General features: G+C 37.0%; 2 protein-coding genes across 3 annotated transcripts; both read left to right on the top strand.

The window, feature by feature from the left end:
• The first annotated feature begins 502 nt into the window (after positions 1-502).
• LOC117318066 lies at positions 503-2886 on the top strand. The gene is made up of 7 exons (XM_033873099.1): positions 503-612; positions 796-927; positions 1295-1369; positions 1531-1611; positions 1892-1963; positions 2231-2311; positions 2714-2886. The coding sequence occupies exons 1-7, from the start codon at positions 606-608 to the stop codon at positions 2884-2886; spliced, it is 621 nt and encodes a 206-aa protein (XP_033728990.1). The 5' UTR covers positions 503-605.
• A 1792-nt stretch (positions 2887-4678) lies between these two features.
• On the top strand, positions 4679-18739 carry LOC117337885. Of its 2 annotated transcripts, none has more exons than XM_033899038.1 (5): positions 4679-4760; positions 15134-15398; positions 16070-16194; positions 17366-17511; positions 18281-18501. In XM_033899038.1, the coding sequence occupies exons 1-5, from the start codon at positions 4712-4714 to the stop codon at positions 18338-18340; spliced, it is 645 nt and encodes a 214-aa protein (XP_033754929.1). In that variant the 5' UTR covers positions 4679-4711; the 3' UTR covers positions 18341-18501. The 2 variants fall into 2 exon arrangements, with proteins under 2 accessions (XP_033754929.1, XP_033754922.1); XM_033899031.1 differs by lacking the exon at positions 4679-4760 and adding an exon at positions 10959-11146 and having other exon boundaries at positions 18281-18739.
• The last annotated feature ends 2185 nt before the right edge of the window (positions 18740-20924 follow it).

Raw genomic sequence — 20924 nt, 5'->3', positions numbered from 1 at the left:
GACTGGTTGTCTGGAGTCTTCTCTAGTGTTTTAAAGAATGGAGAAAGTTTCTTACACGACGCCAACCTGAAAATGGACTTTACCATTGTGTCTCTCTAAGCGTTCGGAACTTTATCTAACAAACTGCTAAAAGGAGAGAGAATGTCGGTAAAATCCGAGTGGCCTGAGGACTCCGGGTGAGGGTTGTCGGTGGTAAGATGAAGCTTAGTCTCATATACAGCTAATAACGCAGTATTGCTTTTCGACGATGTAAATGTTCGCGGCAAAATAAATAATTTATAGTTAAACACACGGAAATCAAATTTTTTTCAAATATAGCGTGTTATATCGTCATGCCTTTCCCTAGAACACGTTATCGCTCGTTCAGTAAAGGGGCATAACTCTGTGTAGTTCTTTTTGCAGACTGGTATCGTCCTCAGTTACTTCCCTTGTTTAGGCTACATAGCAGCACTGGTTACCAATTATGACGTCATAGATTCAGTGCTATTGTTACGTCAGTATCACTGTGCTTCACCACCAGATTCTTGTTTCACGCTATTTGCATGCGGTGTTTACCAAGTAGTTCTCTACAGCAAAATTAACAAATTCAACTATCTTTACCAAATATGGAAGGTGAGTGTATATATCTTTTTATGTATATGAACTAACTTTACTAGTTTTTATTAGTGTATAAGGGCTTAACTTGGCACGAATTATTTGTTCCTTGAATGGATGATCCATATTGCATAATAGGTGAGTTTTGTAAAAATGTTTTCCAAATTTAGAAAAGCAATTGACATCATTTTTCCGTTGCAGACTTTGACATTAACACAGAACTGAACAAATCTACAGAAATCGACACTCCTAAATCTAGAGAGAAAGTCAACGAACATCTCCGGAGTTATCAGGATACCATCACCAGGATTACAACAGTCAGAATCTACACGGGTATGTCAGATAAATGATGCTCTGGTTAATGTTCGCAATGGCGTGGAAAGTTATAAGATGTAAACGCTGGTTCGGCAATTGCAGAACACACATTGATATTATATATATGTATATCAATTATTTGGATGAAAAAAAAAATATTAAAAAAAATTAAAAAAATGATAGTAATAAGGGTGGATGGGAATTATGATAAGGGCGGGATAGGGGCGGATGCTATGGTAACTCCGTCCCCTCAACCCGCCCCTCCCACTTGATTCACCATTGGTTCAGAGCGAGGTTCCCTAACCGAGTAAACGTTTTGTCGAGTTTTTTTCTCCAACTTGATGATAATGCTGTATTTCATAATGATTGTTGTGTTTATTTTCAGCTGAATTTCTGGAGAGATTGAGATATGTCCATCTGAAACATATCGCTCCAAATCCACAGACCGGTGATAATCACGGTAAGTTTGACTTAAGGGCATATCCTACCTTATCGTAATATGCACTAAAACACCTTATTTTGATGTGTATGTCTTGAACAAGAGAGTTTTAAATTAAAACTATACATACATGTATACACAATATACATGTTCATTGTAATGTTGATTGATTTGATCTCCAGGAGACGTTGTCCAACCTCCTCCGGCCACTAGAAATGACCTGATGACCTTAGAATGGACAAGATACCTTCCGTTTTTCCCAGGTAAGAATTTAAATCCAGGATCCAATCGTTATGAATATTTACAGTGGGACTTTGTTGGTATGGAATATTTGATCCTGATTTCCCAGGTTCCGCTGTGGTACACTTTTCAACTAACATGCTGACCTCTTTTCAAAGCATCTCTCTTTTTTTTTTTTTTTTTTAAATATGATCATATGAAATGATATTTTAATTTTACTTCTTTTGGATTTAGTTTCAAATAATGGAAACGTACATCCTGTATACCGCTTTGATGGTTTTTATTATCTTCTATTAATTGAAGCTCACTTGGAAAGAGCATGCTACATCAAATTGAAGCCGATTGCACCAAACCCACAGGAAGGCTTCAAACACAGTAAGTAGAATTTTTTTTTTCGATAAGGGAATTGCTCAGTTGCAACAATTCGGTCGATTTCTTCAAGGTCCGTAATTTGTCGGAAATGGCCAAATTGTTGAGGCTTGGAATCTGGAATACTTAAGTCGATCGGGTCTTTCCGGAAAAAAACCCACCACCAAAACAAATAAATAAACAAAAATACCCACAAAAACAAAAATTTACTGTTCTACAGAAAAAAATCCGTGTGTATTACAAGGTACAATTTATATTTTATACTGTTTTTAGGTTCTATTGTCCCTCATTCTCCGGCCACTAGAGACGACATGATGACCCCCGCGTGGTCAAGATATCTTCCAGAATTACCAAGTAAGTTATACTTATAATAGATATGTCGAGTTCATCAATATGTCATATTTAACTAGAAATATCCTCTACTGTCAGTGGTTCATTCAACATTTTGATAATCATTTCCTAGCATATATCATTTCCTATCTAAATGTTGAAGTGATTCTTCCAGTCACAAAGAATTTTGTTTGTAAATATAAATATAGATTAATAATTTACAAGGAAACAGGTGTTATTAAGGGCGGACATATTCTTCTAATATTTAACGAATCCCAAACAGAAATATATTTACTCAGGGGCCTGTGTCAGAATAATGTCTATTCATTCGATTTAAAAAAAATAACAATAATTGCTATTCAAACAAGATTTCATTATTTACATCAACATACTGATCATAACAAAGTATGTTATGGATTACAACAGAATCCAGATCGTCTCACGGCTGGACCAGTTCCCCGACCCAGGAAGAGGAGGTCGAGCTGAGAAAGAAAAGTGACATCCGAAACAAAATATGGCACAACCTCTTCTACAAGAAAGATTACTCCAAAGCTGAAAATGGTATGTGTGGTTTTATTTACCCTGTCTTTTATCAATAAGTTTCTGCATGCGATTTGAGTATCTCATAAAGATCCATAATGGAAATTCTCAATGTTTTTCTTCGATGATACACATATCACAGTTCATTGTATAACTTAAGATTTGATCGTTATTGTGTTCCAGAATCTTCCTGGTTCAACGTTGTGAAGAAACATAGAATGACGAAATCACTGCATGACATCGTACTCACAGTATGTATAACTCGTAGATGTAATTGTCTTCGTAAGGTATATTTGTGGAACCCTTGTATTTCGGTTATATACTAAATAATTTCATAGAAATACACCAGTTTTCACTTATCTAAATATACATTTGGCGCAATATTCAAGCACTGTCGTTTGCAAAGCAAGCCAAAAAGCCTACCAGTTAGGGTTGCTATCTTACCTATCGTTATTTCATTATGTCGCAAAAAAATACCCCGAAAAATAAAAAATAAATTTAAAAAAAATTAGAGGGGTGAAATGACAACAATTTATACTAACATTATTGAGAATCGAAATAAATTGTACACAATAAACATGACTCCCTGTCTAGCACCTAAAAGTAAATTAAACACTCGAAAAGTTTGTCAAAACCAACACTCAACGACTTTGTTTCTTCATCGAAATCCAATTGTTCCGGTCTCTATAATGATATATTAGGGTAATTGTATCGGTAAGGAACCCTTGGACTTCGAAATCTATAATTTTTCATTGGCAATCAACTGTAATTCACGTGGTCTGGATGTATTTAGTATTTAATTTTAGCGTTGCATTATTTTAAAATTAGATTTTTGAATGTTTCAGCATAAAACGAGTGATGACGTAACTGCCTCCCTAGCCACCAGCTGCCACAGCGCGTGATTTGACCAACAAAGACACAAGGAGAAATGCGTTTTTTGTCTTCTCCGCTTGGCCAATGAAAAGATTTATGAAGAAATCGTACAGAAATTTCTTATCCCTATTTTGCAATGTTTAAGAATGATAAAAAAAAAAAAATAAAAATAGAAAAAATAAAAATGAATAAAATGAAGAATAATGAATTCTTCATATTTAAATTTGCATTTTAGATTCAATTCCATTTCCTATTTATTGATTACAATGTATACGAAGTAAATCAAAATGAAGTATTTGTGATACATACTGTGTTACCTTAAACAATGTAAAAAATAAACTCATATAAGCTAATAAGCGTTTTCGTTGTTTTTCTAAAACTTTTGAACATATACAGAGCGTTCCTTTATCGGGTTCGTACCAGCTGTATCGGTACGAATCTGCTGTACTCGTAATGGAACGCGGCGTTCTCTGAAACGTACCACTTGGATACTGTGATGCTACATTCCTCATACTAAAAGCACGTTTTGTTTAAAACGAGACGTGAAATATCATTGTATAAGTTATGTGTGTTAATATATGACGGAACTATTCAGGTATTGATAATAATAATCGCTATGTTTGAAGCGTATAGTTTGTAGAGATGGCCGCCATCTTGGGAACTCACTTGAAAGTCAATTGCGTTCCTTTGTATGGTACCGTACCTATTCAGTATAATTGGTACGAACCAAATGAAGGAACACACGGCTAATGTACTTTGCTGATACATGCATTTTTTGAAAAATTAAATGTCAAACTACCCTGCACAAACTAAATGCATCTACATGTTATCACAGATTGAAATCGTCTAGGATGAATTCTCCTGCTTCGCATAATTTGCTGTTCAAATATCAAGGTTAAACTTAAGAGACAGTCACGACAAAAAAAAATATGGGTCATTGAATGTCCATATGAATACGATGTACATGAGTCGTCTTCCCCATATTTATCACTTCGACCCCGAGGATACAACATGTCCCCCGTCGTCCTGTTACTGGCTGTCATAGCAGGAAGCATTTCAGGTAGGAACTTTTTCTCTCAAACATTTTACATTTCAGTTTAATGAATTATTTTTATTTAACCGTTATTTAAACACCACAGTTTTACAATAAAAATGCAGCGAGGATTGGAAAATATAAGCTAAAGATATACATGTAGTTGAGGGCGTTATAAAATATAGTAATATATGTCATGTTCAGTATATTTGGCGCTTACTTTTTTTCCTTCTCATCTACGAAGACCCTGAGGGAGCCCCTCCGAGAATACACATTGTGTATTATTTTTTTATCACGTGCGTATAGTTCGACCAGAATGACCTGTCGTGATGAACTTTGATTAGTATTTTGATTACAGACGAGTCTATAGTCATTAAGGGGAAATAGGTGCTTTGTATGTATATCTGTTAGTTGTTTATAATGTAACAAACCTTATCATCAGCTTCATCATTTGTATTTATACTGGTCTAGATTTAGCGACAAAACTGTTAACATGTGAATAATTGATCACATAGTTACTCGAATATGTGTTAACCATGCATCAAAAATAATCATACAATCCCCTGTGTTGTCAATATAAAATTGTAACAAATACGAATGGTCCAAAACAGCACCCTGCTGGACACAGTAGTATTCCTAATCAATATGTTTTGTTAACACACATGTGCACAAATGCAACTACCCATTTTGAATATTCCAGGAAAAGGTCGTCGCGACATGTCATTCTGGTTTGACTATATCTCGCTGGTATGAAATAATTAATGTGTTGTTCATTTGTTCACTAACACACGGCATGAGATGAGACGTCTGTTTAGATTTAATATGACATGTGCATAAATTAATTACGAGATATAAAGTCGTGGCCCCGACATAACTAATTCGTCCGCACGAGATATTAGCTCGGTCGCTGGTAATAACTAACTCCCGTTCACGAAATATGATCTCGTGTTCACCGTTCGAACGATTGAATGTCCTTTGGGAGTTCAAAAGTGATTGATCAATTTCATATATAAAAAGAAGGTTACACTCGTATTTCTGCCTAATTGTGATGAAATTAAGCATCATATTCTTATTCTCCGAAACAAGTGTAGATAGGGGACCAATTGGAGCTATCCGTATTTTGTTTACGGAAATTGCCGACGGTTTCCGATTATATTAGCAAAACTCTGACTGTGTCAGTGTTATATAAAATGTGACATTTTCCTGAATTCTCTCTGTGATCCTAGCAGAACATTGACCAATAAGATATACTTAAAATATCAGTCCTCAATAAATCCTTTGTTCGCTCATGTCTCTCCAACCTTTTCTGAATCAGCCTCTGAATCCATGAGCTCATCGTACCATTGTTTTTTTTTTTTCTGGAGGCTGGCTTCCGTTAATTTGTTGTAATAAAACCTTCATCAGCCCAGTTTGTCCCTTATCTACACTTGTTTCGGAGATTACTTTGCAATAAATATGCACGTAATTGGTCACGTGGGTTTTCCCATGTGAAAATAATAAAAACAAAACAGCTGGTGTGTTGTTAATAAGTCCTCAACGACATTTCGAGGGCTGCACTTATCTGTATCACTGTGATTTTAAACAGATATTCGTTCGGTAATTGACGAATGATTGTCCCTTTTAAAAGCGACGACTACGCATTCAAAATAATGTCCTTTTTCGAAAAAGGATAATTATGACGTAACAGAGATATCGTATCGTGTTCTTATGCTCTATCCAAGCTTATTTGTTGGTTTCATCACCATGTCGACAGCAAGGGTATTCTTAAATTAGAATCCAATTGTAGTTGCTTGTGGCTAGCTAATAAACCACACGGGATGCATATTGCGTGTTTCCTTGTCAAGGTCACAGCTCTCGAATGACAGCACAAGACGGTCCATAATTTCAGAATCCGTAAATATCTAGATATTTTCAGATGTTATACCGATTCGTATCTCGCCGATGTTGACGTTAGAACATTGTTCTGATACTACAACAACTTACCTATGGTCATTCGGGGACGGTCTCCCATGTGTGCGAAATGCATGAGTGAAGTGTGTGTGTGTTTGTTTTGGAAGGCTGCAGTATGACCCTGTTTGTCTCCTTGAGATAGTGCAAATCTGATGTCGATTTATAGTGCTGTCTTACTGAAACACACCGCCGAAAACATCCAGCAGGATATACAATTGTACTGTCAACGGGCGATGTCGCACTCCTAAATATGTTGGGACAGGACTCAAAACCTCCCTCACTGCGGTGAACGCTCAACTAAACGCCAAGAGTAAGTCAGTCTCAAGGGAGATTAGGAAGAAGTTGTTTAGAAAAAAGAAAGAAAGTAAGATCCCAAATTTAATCATCTAATGCGATCATGCATTGAGTACGATTTTAACGCCCTACCTGCAGGGCCTCACCTCTGAAGAGAACGGTATTTTTTCGAGTGAAAAAACGGTAGAAGAAGGAATCTCGTACTCATCAAGGACGGGCCAGTTTTGAACCATTGGTCTGAATAAAACTGACATTTTAGTATCGAAATATATGTTTTATATTCATCACGAACATTATGAGCTTCTACAATCCGTGACCATACCGGCGGAAATGACGTCAGCGATATATTGGATCGCCAAGATAGCGATCTCGTTGAGAGTAAGAAATGCCCTCATTATCGGCCGACATCGACAGCGAGATGGTGAATTATACAATCGGGGAAATGCCCAACATGCAATGCTTGGCTTATTTCACGTGTTTGCGTCAGAATGTAATTATCAATTCTTTTGTGAATTTAAATAACCCCTTAGAAGTTTTAGGTTTACATCTTCCAATCTTTAACTCGCTAGGAACTCACAAAACAAGATGGCCGTAGTTATAGTTACTTGACGTTGTCGGGTGGCAAAGTGGTAACACAGTCACTTTTTATCTAAGCGATCGGGGTTCGATTCCCAGATCGGACCCGAGAAGGAATAGGTGTTACATGCCAAACTACATGTACGTGGGTTTTCTCCGGATACTCCGGGTTCTTCTTTCCAGGCCAACAAGTGTGATTAAAATATAGAGGATATTGAATGGTTTCCCGTTTAATATAACATATATTTCTCGAGTATGACAGAATATCGATATTTTCACGAGTGCGAAACACGAATGAAAAATATCGAAATATTCTGTCATACGAGTGAAATATATGTTATATTTAACGGGAGACCATTCAATTTTCTTTTAATTGCATTTCATAGACTTCAAAACAAAATTAAAAACATCGGAAAATTAATAGTCAAAAAGTGTGGGAATCAGTAATGACGTCATCTCTTTGTGATGTTACACCACGTCAACTTGACGGCGCCATTTCGAAAGGACTGATCAACGCAATGTGCATGAATATCTAACGTCAAGTGAGTATTTTGTCAAAAACTAGCCTGAAAATTTCAGAAATACAGCAAAATAACCAATTTATCTATCTCCGCTTCGATTGGAAAAATCTGCAAGTTTCAACGAGGTGAATACGAATGTCCGTTCTCATTGGACAAAAACGGAAATACTTTCACTGCAAAACTTATATTTTCACTGCAAAATCTTATATTTTCACTGCAAACTCTTATATTTTCACTGCTCATCGCTGCAGTGAAAATATAAATTTTATTAGTTTGATAAATTTCCTTATTGCATTTTTGCCGGTGAAATAAAAAAACATATCAAAAACATATAAACCATATGGGTAAATTCGGACAGTTTCATGTTTCTGTATCTCCCGGGCTCTTAGTAAGACTATCGCTGAAACGTAATGCTATTTATTATGCGGGAGTTGTCTCCCGTAGGCCCTGATCACTCGCTATCGATTTCGTTTTTGAGAAGACGCAGGTAGCCTTCTGTCCGAAGGGAAAAGGAAGACATTCCATCAAAGTTAGATTTATTCATGTTCAAGTTGGCTAACATTGTAAGAGCAATAAACGTTTTCTCATCGGATAATTCAAAGTAGTTATTTCCTGTGACAAAGAAATTTCTTTTGCAATCTAATTGAAAAATATTTCCTGTAGTGTTCGAAAAGCTGTCGAAGCTTTTGGTATAACAAGGTGGTTCACATTAGCTGACCATGCAAGTCGTAAAATAGAAATTGACGTGAGACTGTTTTCCCTCCAGAGGTCCAGTAGGGAATAGTTGAAATGGCCAACTCAATGGCTGACAAAGGTTTTGGGTTTATAAGGCAGCAATTGCTTTTAAAAGCTTCTCGTCTTGAAACCAACATCAAAATAAAGACCCCCTTCTCTGGAGAAAAACCAGGACAGGGATCGTGGGATGGATTTCGAAAACGGAAACCTGAAAAACCGCAGTATGAATGCCCTGACAGTGTCTAAGTATTATAAACACTTTTCAAAAATTGTCTTTGACCGGAGCCTTCACCAGAAAGAATATGGAACATGGGCGAGACAGACGTCCAGTTAGAGCACAGTCCAGCGACGGTGATTGCAAGAAAAGGCTCGGGGAGTGTTCGAGGTGTTGTTGACATCTCTCTCGAGAGTGCAACTCTGCATAAAAGTAGAAGGCATTGTCGCCGATGATTCTCTGAATGACGTCAACCGCAGTGGAGGCCCTACACGTATTGTGGTCTAATCAAGCAAAGCGTGGTTCCATGAGACAGGCAAAATGATTATGGAAGACGTATGTAAGAAATCGGACCAGGACGTACTCAATTGCTTATCCTTGATCAGTTCATCTTCCACGAGGCTGTTGAGTTATAGGAGGAAGCCGAAAATAACAACATCACAGTCTTTGCACTACCGCCACATACTACGTATTACTTGTGCCCTCGTGATAGATGTGTGTTCGGACTATTAAAACATTATGATAAAATATGCTCAGATATTACCTCATCCTCTCCCGGTAATTTCATATTGAAGAGGACATGGCCTGGTTTGCTAAAAAAATCGACGGAAATTACGCCATTCCATGTAGTGATGGAGGTTTCCGAAGAAGGGTTAACTGTCCTATAGTTACTTTCACGAATTGCTTTGGGTTCTGAAGTGTCAGTTGATAATTCTACTGTAACACCGACAATTACATTATCTGATGACGTAGGTTCTTCTCTAACCCCTGACATGATCATATGAAATGATTAAGATTAAATCGTTATTATCTTCCAGAATCTTTCTGGTTTAGTGTTGTGAAGAAACAGAGAATGACGAAATTACTGCATGACATCGTACTCACAGTAAGATATAATTGTCTAGGCAAGGTATATTTGTGGAACCCTTGGATTTCGGTAATATACTAAATAACTTCATCTAATTATCTCAGTTTCCGCTTATACATTTGGTACAATATATAAAGAGTCATTGTCGTTCGAAAAACTTTCAGCAAGCCAAAACGCCTACCAGTTAGGGTTGCTATCTTACCTATTGTTGGTCCATTCGGTCGCAAAAAAAAAGTAATAATATAAAAAAAAAAAAAAAAAAAAAAAATTGGAGGGGTGAAATGACTGCAATTTATGCTAACGTTATTGAGCTTTTGGAAATAGATTGCACGAAACGAGACTCCCTGTCTAACACCCACAAACTAAATTAAACACGCCCAAGTCGGTCGTGCAATTTATAGCGTTTATACATTAAGTCAGTGTTCGATCCGACGAATTACACCGACTGCTTTTAGACTTAAATGTAGCTTCTATCGAAGTTAATTGTCAAAAGAAACACTCAACGACCTTGTTTCTTCACCGAAATTCAATGGTTCGGATCACTATAATAGTTTATCATGGTAATTGCATTTGTACGGAACCCTTGGATTTATATTTATAATTTATATGGACATTAAAATGTTATTGAATGTACTTAGGTTTTAATATTAGCGGCACATTATTGTAAAATTTCACTTTTAAATGTTTCAGCATAAAACGAGTGATTACGTAACTGCCTCCCTAGCCACCAGCTGCTACAGCGCGTGATTTGACCAACAAAGACAAAAGGAGAAATGTACCCTTTTGTCCTCTCCACTTAGTCAATAAAAAGGTTGCTTTTGATGAAATTTTTCAGAAATTCTCTTTGGTATTGCAGTTTACAAAGTTTAGGAAAATTAGAAAAAGCAATAAAATGAAAAATAATCAATTCTTTTATATAAAATACATATGATTTACTTTTACATTATCGAAAAATAAAATGTCAAACTACCCTACACAAACGATAGACATCTACATGTCATAACAGATTAAAATCTTCTCGAATGAGTTCTCCTGTATCGCGTAATTTGGTGGTCTAATATCAAGGTTCAACTTTAAAGACAATTCGGACAAAAATGAGTCAAATGACTAATAATTTGATAATTTGGGCTTATTAAATATCCACATAAATACGATGTGCATTACTGATCTTCGCCATATTCATCACTTCGACCCCGAGGATACAACATGTCTCCCGTCGTCCTGTTACTGGCTGTCCTGACAGGAAGCATTTCAGGTAGGACACCGGTACTTTTTCTCTCAAATATTTTACATTTCATTTTAATAATACACAGAGTACATGTATTTAGTTTAAACAATATTTCTTATTAATCCGTCATTAAAAAAACTGCAAGTTTTTTTAATGAAAAAAAAATCAACGAGGACTGTTGTGAACAAGCTAACGTTAACATGTAGTATTAGAGGGCATTGGTTATAAATGTCAAGCCTAGTATATATGGCGCTTTATTTATTACATCTATGAAGCTCCTTAAGGAGCCCCTTCGAGAACATGCATATTCATTTTTATCTCATGCGTATCTCGCGGATATGAAAAATTTAAGAACATGCATGTGATTGAAATAAGTCAGATGATGTGAACACGAGTTTCTTTGTTGATAGCACGATGTACTGTGTTGTGAACACGATGTACTGTGCTGTGAGCACGAATTTCTCTGACGTGAGTACGAGTTATTGTGTCATGAGCTTGAATTATTGTGTTGTGAACACGAGTTTCTTTGTTGTGAATACTAGACTTGTTCTTTGATATGATGTTTTATAGTCTTGTCATATTTGTTAAGATATTTCAAGGGATATCACGTCGTTGAAATTGAAATAATTTTCTGCTTAAAGTAGCTGGGAATCTAGTATATCTCTAGACTAATCACGGCTTTAAACTTTACTTAACACTAAGACGGTCAAACGTTATTAAAAATCACACTCAAATCCAATAGCTGCTATAGTTAAAAAAAGGCTTGCCATGGTTAGCGATTAGCAAAGTGGTCATCGGAAACGATATCACCGAGGAAATGGGGAAGCTACAAAACAGCGAACATCATCCTAAGTCGTATATATACATCGGCAACTAGATGGAAAGATTGAGGAGAGCGAAGGGGGTGCCTCCGTCGAGTCGAACGAGGAATTTTCGGCTTACTTATTTTGATATCCTAAATTCATTTACAAGTTTTGCAAGTTATGATAACATAAATACGCTTTACTGATTTTCTGTATGAATATGATATTTATTTCATTACAAATAAGCGGGAATATGAGTGCAAGCTTCTTTTATATACATATAAAGTTGATTAATTACTTTGCAACTCCTATCAGCCGTTCGAACAATTGAACGCCCTTTAAAACTTGACGAAGAAGAAACATTTCTTTTTGCTAAAAGAAATTTGCCCTTTGACCTAACATGTTTCCTCCTATAATAGGAATCGGGAGCAGTCGGCGCTTTCCGTGTTTTCTCGTTTACGGAAATTGCCGACGGTTTCGGATTATATTAGCAAAACTCTGAGTGTGTCAGTAATATAAAAAGATACGATATTTTCATAATAGATCAATAAAATGTATCTCGGAATATCGGTCCTCAATCAATCCTATGTATTATCAAGTCTATCCAGCTGTTTCTGATCAGCCATTGTATCCATAAACTCACCGGGCGGTCTCTAATAGCATTGTATCCATAAACTCACCGGGCAGCCTCTACTAGCATTGTATCCATAAACTCACCGGGCGGCCTCTCATAGCATTGTTTTACTGGAGGATGGCTTCCGTTAATTTGTTGTAATAAACCCTCTATCGGCCGATTTGATCTAATATTTACATTTGTTCCGGAGACCACTTTGGAATAAGTATATATGTAATTTGTCATGTTGGTCGCTCGTGTCAACATATCAAACATCTGGTGTGCTGTTCATATATCATGAACGACATTTCGAGGGCTGTATTTATCTGTGTCGCTGTGGTGATAGAAAATACTCGGTCGGTAATTGACGAATTAATGTCCCATTTAAATGCGACGACCACGCTTTAAAAATATGGTCATTTCCTCAATAATACATGTAGTTAAAAACAATTAACAAAATTATGGGGGGTTCTGAGCGCTCTTAATAGCTAAATATTTCGAATGGGAATAAAAATAGTGTTATAGATGCTACCTCTCCGACAGAGTGTAATAATGTATTATTTTGACAATTAACGACACGTAATACATATATGTATGCATATTTAAGACTTAAAATAATTTTATAATGTAAGAATTTGTTGTTATGAAGCCAAGACGTTACAAACTTTTGAATAATATAATCTTCATTGCATACATATGACCTTGATCGCAGTGCATTCTGGGAGATATTTACACACAGAAGAAAACAAATTTGTCATAACAACATATCTAAAATGCCGAAGTTTTGATGCAAAAAGAACTGAAAAGCTTTCTTAGCGTTACCCCAACACGTTCCATTTCGCTGGATCGATACAAGTGTGATTTATCAATAAGTTTAAGCTGCATGTTGAAGGATTAAAGTCAACCTGCAATCAATACATATCAGGAAAAAATATTAACCATTGATTCAATCGCATCATTTGCTCACAGTTTTCAGTAAAGATGACAACAAACCGAACGTTACATCATACATAAACGTGTGTACATTGCACACTTGCCTTTCCAACAAAAAACTGTGTCATTTCATCATATGTTTCGATTTCATTGTCGTTTTTCTAAGTATTCAATTTGTCTATGCAGTCCTTCTCTTTCTTCGTTCTCTTTCACAATCTTATCAATGCTTCCTTCTTTCTGGAGATGTTATTACTTGTGGCCCTCTTAATGCGGTCCGCCATTACCAGGGAGTTTTTTTTCGGCGCATGCGCAGTCAGTATTTCATTCAATATGGAGGCGGAGCGAAATAGAACTTCTCCGGGACGCAATTAATTATTATTATCGTTATTTCTTTAATTCTAAAGACAAAGAAAAAGATGAACATTCCTGAGGGTGGTTATAAAGTAAAGTGTGTTACTTTTAGTACTAAAGAAAAATACACATGAGTCTATTTGTGTTTATAATTGATAAAACATTTATTTGTCGGAGGTGTATCACTTTAATCAAAGTATCACGGGGTATAGTTATGACGTAAGAGATATCATACGGTGTTCTTACTCTATTCGTATGTTGTATTCCTCTATCTTCCATTCTATGCGACGACATCCAGCAGGACACCCCACTCGGTCATGTTATACAGTTGTACAATTGACAACGAGCGAACCATTCGTTTCGCTCCCCAAAAAGCTGAGCGCTAAGTACACATGTAGGAGTAGCAACAACCATTGTATAGACTCTGGTATGTCTCGGCCAGAGGACAGAACCCAAAACCTTCCTCACAGGGGCGAATGCTCAAGTAAGGACGAAAAGTGAGGCATTGTCAAGGAAGACAATAGGAAGAAAAAAGTTTTTAAGAAAGAGAGGAATAAGATAAGATCAAAAATCAAGTCACTTCCTGCGATCATACAATATCAACGTCTCGCCTGCAGGTGCTCGTGGGGAGAACTTCAAAAGAGAACAATTTTGTTTCGAGCGGAAAACGACAGAAAGGGGGAATTCTGCCCAGGCAAATTCGTGACCTGTTTCCAGTGATTCCGCATCCCCATCAAAATTTCAAGTGTGTACCACAGTCTCGCGATGGATCACAAGATAGTTTGGAGAGGCAGTCAACCCAGCCGCTGATTTCAGGTTTGCCTGGTCGCCCGCAACGTTCTCGTCAGAAGCCACTTCGTTTCAGAGACTCTGATCACGTGGATCCAGCGGAAATTTCTAACACCGCGTCAGACGAGGACAAAGTGAAACGTGTTCTTGCGATGAGGAATTTAGGGGAAGGGATATAAGTGCTTGAAATACTTGAAACATTTGGAAGATGAGCCAGCCCAAAATGCATGACGATTTTCTTTTCTTGACCCAGACTTAAAAACAAGAGCAAAGATCCATGCACGACCACCTCCCATATTGTCTTGACATTGCTTACATTTGTGATAGTATATTTCAAGATGATATACACGGTATCTTCCATTGAAAAAAGGAGTACTGAATGTAATTGCTTTATGTACACTGCAGGAAGATTGGTCATTTGATGAGCCAGTCAGCAATGACATATAGCATCATACGCATTAGTCATGAATTGAAATATATACTAAATTCATCACGATACTTATGTTAAGTTATACTTATATTTAGCTTCTACAATCCGTGAATATACCGGCGGAAATGACGTCAGCGATATATTTGATCACCAAGACAACGTTCTAGACGAGATTGAAGAAATGCCCACATTACCGGCCGAATTCGACAGCGAGTGGGATAATACTACAAACGGGGATATGCCCGACATGAAGTGCATGGCGTATTTTATGTGTATGATGCAGAATGAGTCCCCAGAACCTTCAGGGTCCTTTAAAAATGGCTTCGATGTCACGCCCAAGTTTCTAAAGAAGCATTGCAGGTATGTATTGGACATACAGGATCTTACATGAGTGGCTATGCTATATGGAGATAATCAAACGAGTTCAATAATGTATATGCCACCATCCTATAGGCGAGTGGCTATGGCGCGGGAAGGATGTCATAATTAAATATTTTTGCCTAGGCAAAATGCGATTTCTGCCTAGGCAATATTCGATTTTTGCCTAGGCAAAAATAATTTTGTTTCGATTATTGCCTAGGCAAAAATCGAATTTTGCCTAGGCAGAAATCGCATTTTGCCTAGATAGAAATCGAATTTTGCCTAGGCAGAAATCGTATTTTGCCTAGGCAAAACTATTTAATTATGACATACTTCCCGCGCCAGAAGTGACATGTTAAATTATCGAACGAGTTTAATAAATTTCATATGACATAGCCACGAGTATAATATTCTATTAATCACATAACTAATATATATATATATATATAAGACAATAAGCAAAAAAACTTAATTTTTGTTCTACGTAATATAAGACGTAATAGAATGCGAATTCCGGCTCGGATGGGACGATTCCGTCTAGTCAGACAATCATGCGACGTCACTTATCTATTATGACGTAATAAGCCTATGATTAAGTCATTATAGTGTTAATACACAAGTTGAGATGTTTTAACATACATCATTTTAAATACATTCGTGAAATTTGACAGGTACATGAAGAAGTCCTTAGCGTGCTACTACGATGGAGAATATGCAGACTGTCCTGATGTTGTGAATTTTGTGGAATCGCTCACCGCCAGATACCAATACATGTGTTTCCAGCCGGGGAAATCAGGTAAAACTCTATCAAATCTTAAAAATGCATAAAATGGCACCCAAAGTAAAGAAATAAATCCAACCAACATGAATAATTGACAAAAATAGTAAACACCGTCCAAAAATGGTCGCTAATCAGAAGACGGAAAGTTACTAAATATAGATAGGGGGCACGACGAAATTTCTTCAAGTGCAATCAATTGGTTATTCACTTTAAGACTAAAAAAAAAGAAAAAAGAAGAGAGTTAACTATTTTGAAGGGTGGTGATAGCATAAAGAAAGTTTACGACGTGTTTCATTGTATCAGATAAAAGCAACAATGTATTGTTTTCAGTCGACAACAATTAATCCTTGTCCGAAATGTAGCACCTTAACCAGGATGTTTTGATCTTTAAATCTTCAATGAAAATTGTAATACGTCACGACCACAATGCAATGACGTCACCTTAACAATTCAACTATACTATTCCATTAGATTATTAAAGATCGATATTATTCAATTACGTCAGCATCGTCAGGTGATGGGGGACGTACATGTTAAATGTACTATCATGGTGTTTAAAGTCGTTATAAATGACATAGCCTAACTGGCAAACATGGTATTGGTGAATTTAAAACAATAAATAATATTGCAATATAATTCAGTGAAAACATTCTGCTGTCCAATATATGTAGATTTTATCTGAATAAAGCTGCAGAAAATTTTATCTTTCATTACTACCATTATGACGCCATATCAGACATGATATAAAGTCATTTACTGGCCTTAAATATATCACGGCTTTGCCACGCAATTGTATGCGATGGTATTAAAGACAATTTTGTATTAGTCAAAGCGACGCTTGGAAACCGGTCTCGGATAACGCTTTGAACAGGTTTGAATCAAGCGTTCAAGCGACAATTATATTAAAAATTTGGAGAATAACTTTTCAAGCGAAATTATAAATAAATTTCTGTATACACGCCGACAGAACACTGATAGTTTTCGATGAGATAAAACCTAGAAATAGGCATAGCCATGTGACGATAAACTTGACCTATACCATGTTGGCTCTCCTACGCTTACTACATTGTCTGCATTAATGCAAAGGTATTTTTTCTAGGTCCAATAAGATTGTAAGATGTCAGTGCTGAGGTGTAGATAATTCCGTACTTACATATTTATATCATTATCTCATCATCATTTTCAGTTGTACAATCCATGCTTCCATGTTTTAACAAGTATGATGTCCAGATGTCATTGTTGACGGTCATCCAATGGAATGACATATTCGATGGAAACTACCATGAATTGGCCAAACCCGAAGCCTTCGGATACCGACTCCATGATGTGCTGGTAATGAGCCCCCGGAAGTGTCCGAAACTCTTTTTCATTTTTCTATTGACAAAGAACCGACCATCATATAAAATACGTCATAAAATTTACATATCATTAGGATGGGACGACTGGTTGGCCCGTTGTCAGTATAATGTGACCCGGTAGGAGTATCCTGCTGGGTGTCTTCGGCAGTATGCTTCAGTGAGGTAGCACTATAAATCAGCAAAAGTTCCGGCCTATCACGAGGAGACGTAATACGAACATATCACAGCCTCCCAAAACACATATACACACTCACCACACGCATGTATGTCGCACACACAGGAGGCCGTCCTTAAATGACCATAGCTGTCGATAGGACGTTTAACAAATAAGACCAAACCAAACATCTAACAATTCAAACCATATCACCGTCTATATAACAATATCATTTACAAAATAATTTATTATGACTCTGATTTTCCATAAAACAATTGAGATATTTGTCTATTGTACTTCAGTATACATGTATATTTTAAACTGTTTCTGATACGATGACGTTAGAAGATTCGGATATCGAAATTTTATTACGGATTCATGTAGATATCGAAATTTTATTACGGATTCATGTAAAATAAGATATTCAATAGTATGGGGAACGCTTCATATATTTATATATAATTAATTTTTTCATATTGTATAGTTAGAGAAAAAAATGTCGGAATTGAATCTTTTAATCCGATTTCCCCCTTAATTTCATGCGTTAAATCGACAGTAAAATTTACTGATCTAAACTTTTTCATGACAGGGCAATGGAGAAATTTTACTACGAGACTGGAGCAGAGGTCGAACGCCACTGTTCGGTTGAGGTTCGCGGAACATACGAAACCTTTCTCATCGAGACATCGCGTCCCACTTTACGACATCATAACTGCACTTTAGGAATGGAAGAAGAGGACAACGCAAACCTTTAAAAATGTATTTTCAAACTATGATTTAAATGATCAAAATAAAGCCGTAAGCAAACTTTTTTCTTCAACTTTCATAACTCAGTACAAATGACGCGAAAGTAATACTTCGTTCCGAGTTTGAGCTTGCGCTTTTCGCAGGAGTTATCGCCCCTGATATATAGCCTTCTTTAGTTGAGGGAGGACTGGTAGCGTGCCAACACGGGAGGTAGGACTAAACATTGAAAGGGAAGCTGTTGTCTTATTGTTGTCATGATGAAACGAGAAATCTTAATATCAATAAATTCGTCAAATATCAACGGATTCTTTTCTCTGCCAAACAGGAAAAATATGAATATTAGATAAAGAATATCTCGCTGTTTGTGACTGGTCCCGAAACGAAAATGGGCAAAATGCTCTCGTCATTTTGTGGACAGGAAACCAACCAACACGAGACCCAACCAAACGTTGTTCCCTTCAATTACTGGAGATTATTGACACGTACAACGCGGTACTTTTTTTTTTGGAGTATCATTTTGGCCCCCCTGGTTTTAAGTAACTGGCTTTTTAAGATAAACATATTTCGATATTGTTTAGTTCTCTGTATGTAAGATGTCTGTAACTACGTTTCAAGTAAAACGGAAATGTGTTACGCAAGTCTGAAACGTATGGTGTTCCGTTAGGGCCAAACTTCCAATATCGCTCCTTCGCCGTCGTATTTTCGCTCCTTCGCTCCTTCGCCATCGTGTTTTCGGACCTTCGCGTTTAGGGCGAAGGAGCGAAGGAGCAATATTGGAAATTTGGCCCTAACGGAACACCATAGAAACGCATCAAGCTAATCGTTTTACTTCTGCTGGGCCCCTGTCGCATATTCGAGTTATCCCCCTTTTAACAGAGAGTAATGTACTATTCTTACCTTTAATTAGGTTGATACATGGTTTTATCAACCCCGAGACAAACTATCATCCGAGATCAATGTATTTAAGGCTATTAAATCAACATTCAATACCCATTTTCAGTAGTAGTATTGTTTCTCCTGGAACATGAAAAGCCAAGGATTCACAAGTCTATTTTCTGTTTTTACTTGCTATTCTTGTCGATTCTAGAGAAGTTAACGGACGTGTTGGCAGGGAGTGTTAGCATGCATGCACAATTTGTAAAGGAAGGCGGACACACACGCACCATTAAAGCAGTATACATAATTTTAACTGAGCATGGTTACAGGGAGTGAGATAATATACAATTATGGCCCTCCATGGAGGAGCCCTTGGAAAAATAACCCTGCCCAGGGAGACAATTCTGGATTGATTCCGGCACAGAGGGCTATAATTATTTAATCATATCGAACGAAACTGAAAAAATGTAAATTTGCTTGATAATCTAATCAACATATAGAAACATTAAAAAATAACCATTTTTCAACATTTTTCAGAGATCATTCCGGGGTTGTCGCCTCGTACTGCAGTTCTATAATGTTATGACGTCATACTGACGCCCGTGAGGGGTTATCATCCCGGGTTGTTCACCCTCGTCCTGCAGTTTCGGGGAAATGTCTCAGTTATATTTTGTCATGTGATAACGTTTAGTCCAATCATATCAGTGTAAATGAAAGTGAGGTATTATAATAGTGTTGCGGAACAAAACTGGATCGATCATCGGCGACCAGGGCCCAGTTGTTCAAAAGGTGATCAGGCTAATCACATTTTAACAACATTTTTTCAAATCCTAATATGATAATTTCTGGTAGAACTAACTTGACAAAACTTTATGAAATTCTGTAATTCTTAATTCTCTTCCAACTGACATAGTTTAAAGATGATATACTCACAGGTTTTGCAACAAATGAGAAATGAAATTTTCACTAATCAAGTGATTAAGCTAATCACCTTTTGAACAACTGGGCCTAGGTAGCTCAAATGGTAGAGCATCCGGCTAGTGCTCGGAGGTCCCGGGTTCGAACCCCGGTCTGACCGTGCATTTTCCCTCTCCTGTTACAATATTGCATATTCAACTGTTAATGGTTACATGGAGTGAGGCGGTAACACATTGTGTTTAGAGGACAGACAGACAGACAGACGTGTTCACACGTTTACAGGGAGTGAGATAATAAAGGACAAAGTCATTTCCAGCTCTACAAGGTTACAGGGAGTGAGACAATAACGTCATTTCAACTGTTAATGGTTACATGGAGTGAGACGGTAACACATTGTGTTTAGAGGACAGACAGACAGACAGACAGACAGACGTGTTCACACGTTCACAGGGAGTTAGATAATAAAGGACAAAGTCATTTTCAGCTCTACAAGGTTACAGGGAGTGAGACAATAAAAGGACAAAGTCATTTCCAGCTCTACAAGGTTACAGGGAGTGCGGCGCTAGACTGACAGACAGACAGAGAAAATACCTATTCGGAGCACGTGCAATAAACACTAGTCGCTTAATTTATCCTGTCATCTGATTTCACAGACGGTACTTACAGAAAACACATACGGTGTCCGAAGTGCT

The sequence above is a fragment of the Pecten maximus genome, chromosome 1 (assembly GCF_902652985.1).
Source record: "Pecten maximus chromosome 1, xPecMax1.1, whole genome shotgun sequence".
Lineage (NCBI taxonomy): Eukaryota > Metazoa > Mollusca > Bivalvia > Pectinida > Pectinidae > Pecten > Pecten maximus.
Note: the sequence above shows the minus strand (reverse complement) of the source record. Positions and strands in the feature narration are given on the sequence as shown.

Excerpts from the sequence above, each read along its gene's own strand:
- LOC117318066 (XM_033873099.1), top strand. Across the intron at positions 1,964-2,230 it reads ACAGGAAGGCTTCAAACACA|GTTCTATTGTCCCTCATTCT; the intron begins GTAAGTAGAATT and ends TACTGTTTTTAG. Across the intron at positions 2,312-2,713 it reads ATATCTTCCAGAATTACCAA|AATCCAGATCGTCTCACGGC; the intron begins GTAAGTTATACT and ends GGATTACAACAG.
- LOC117337885 (XM_033899031.1), top strand. The coding sequence starts at position 11,098 with ATGTCTCCCGTCGTCCTGTTACTGGCTGTCCTGACAGGAAGCATTTCA. Across the intron at positions 11,147-15,133 it reads CCTGACAGGAAGCATTTCAG|CTTCTACAATCCGTGAATAT; the intron begins GTAGGACACCGG and ends ACTTATATTTAG. Across the intron at positions 17,512-18,280 it reads ACCGACTCCATGATGTGCTG|GGCAATGGAGAAATTTTACT; the intron begins GTAATGAGCCCC and ends TTTTCATGACAG.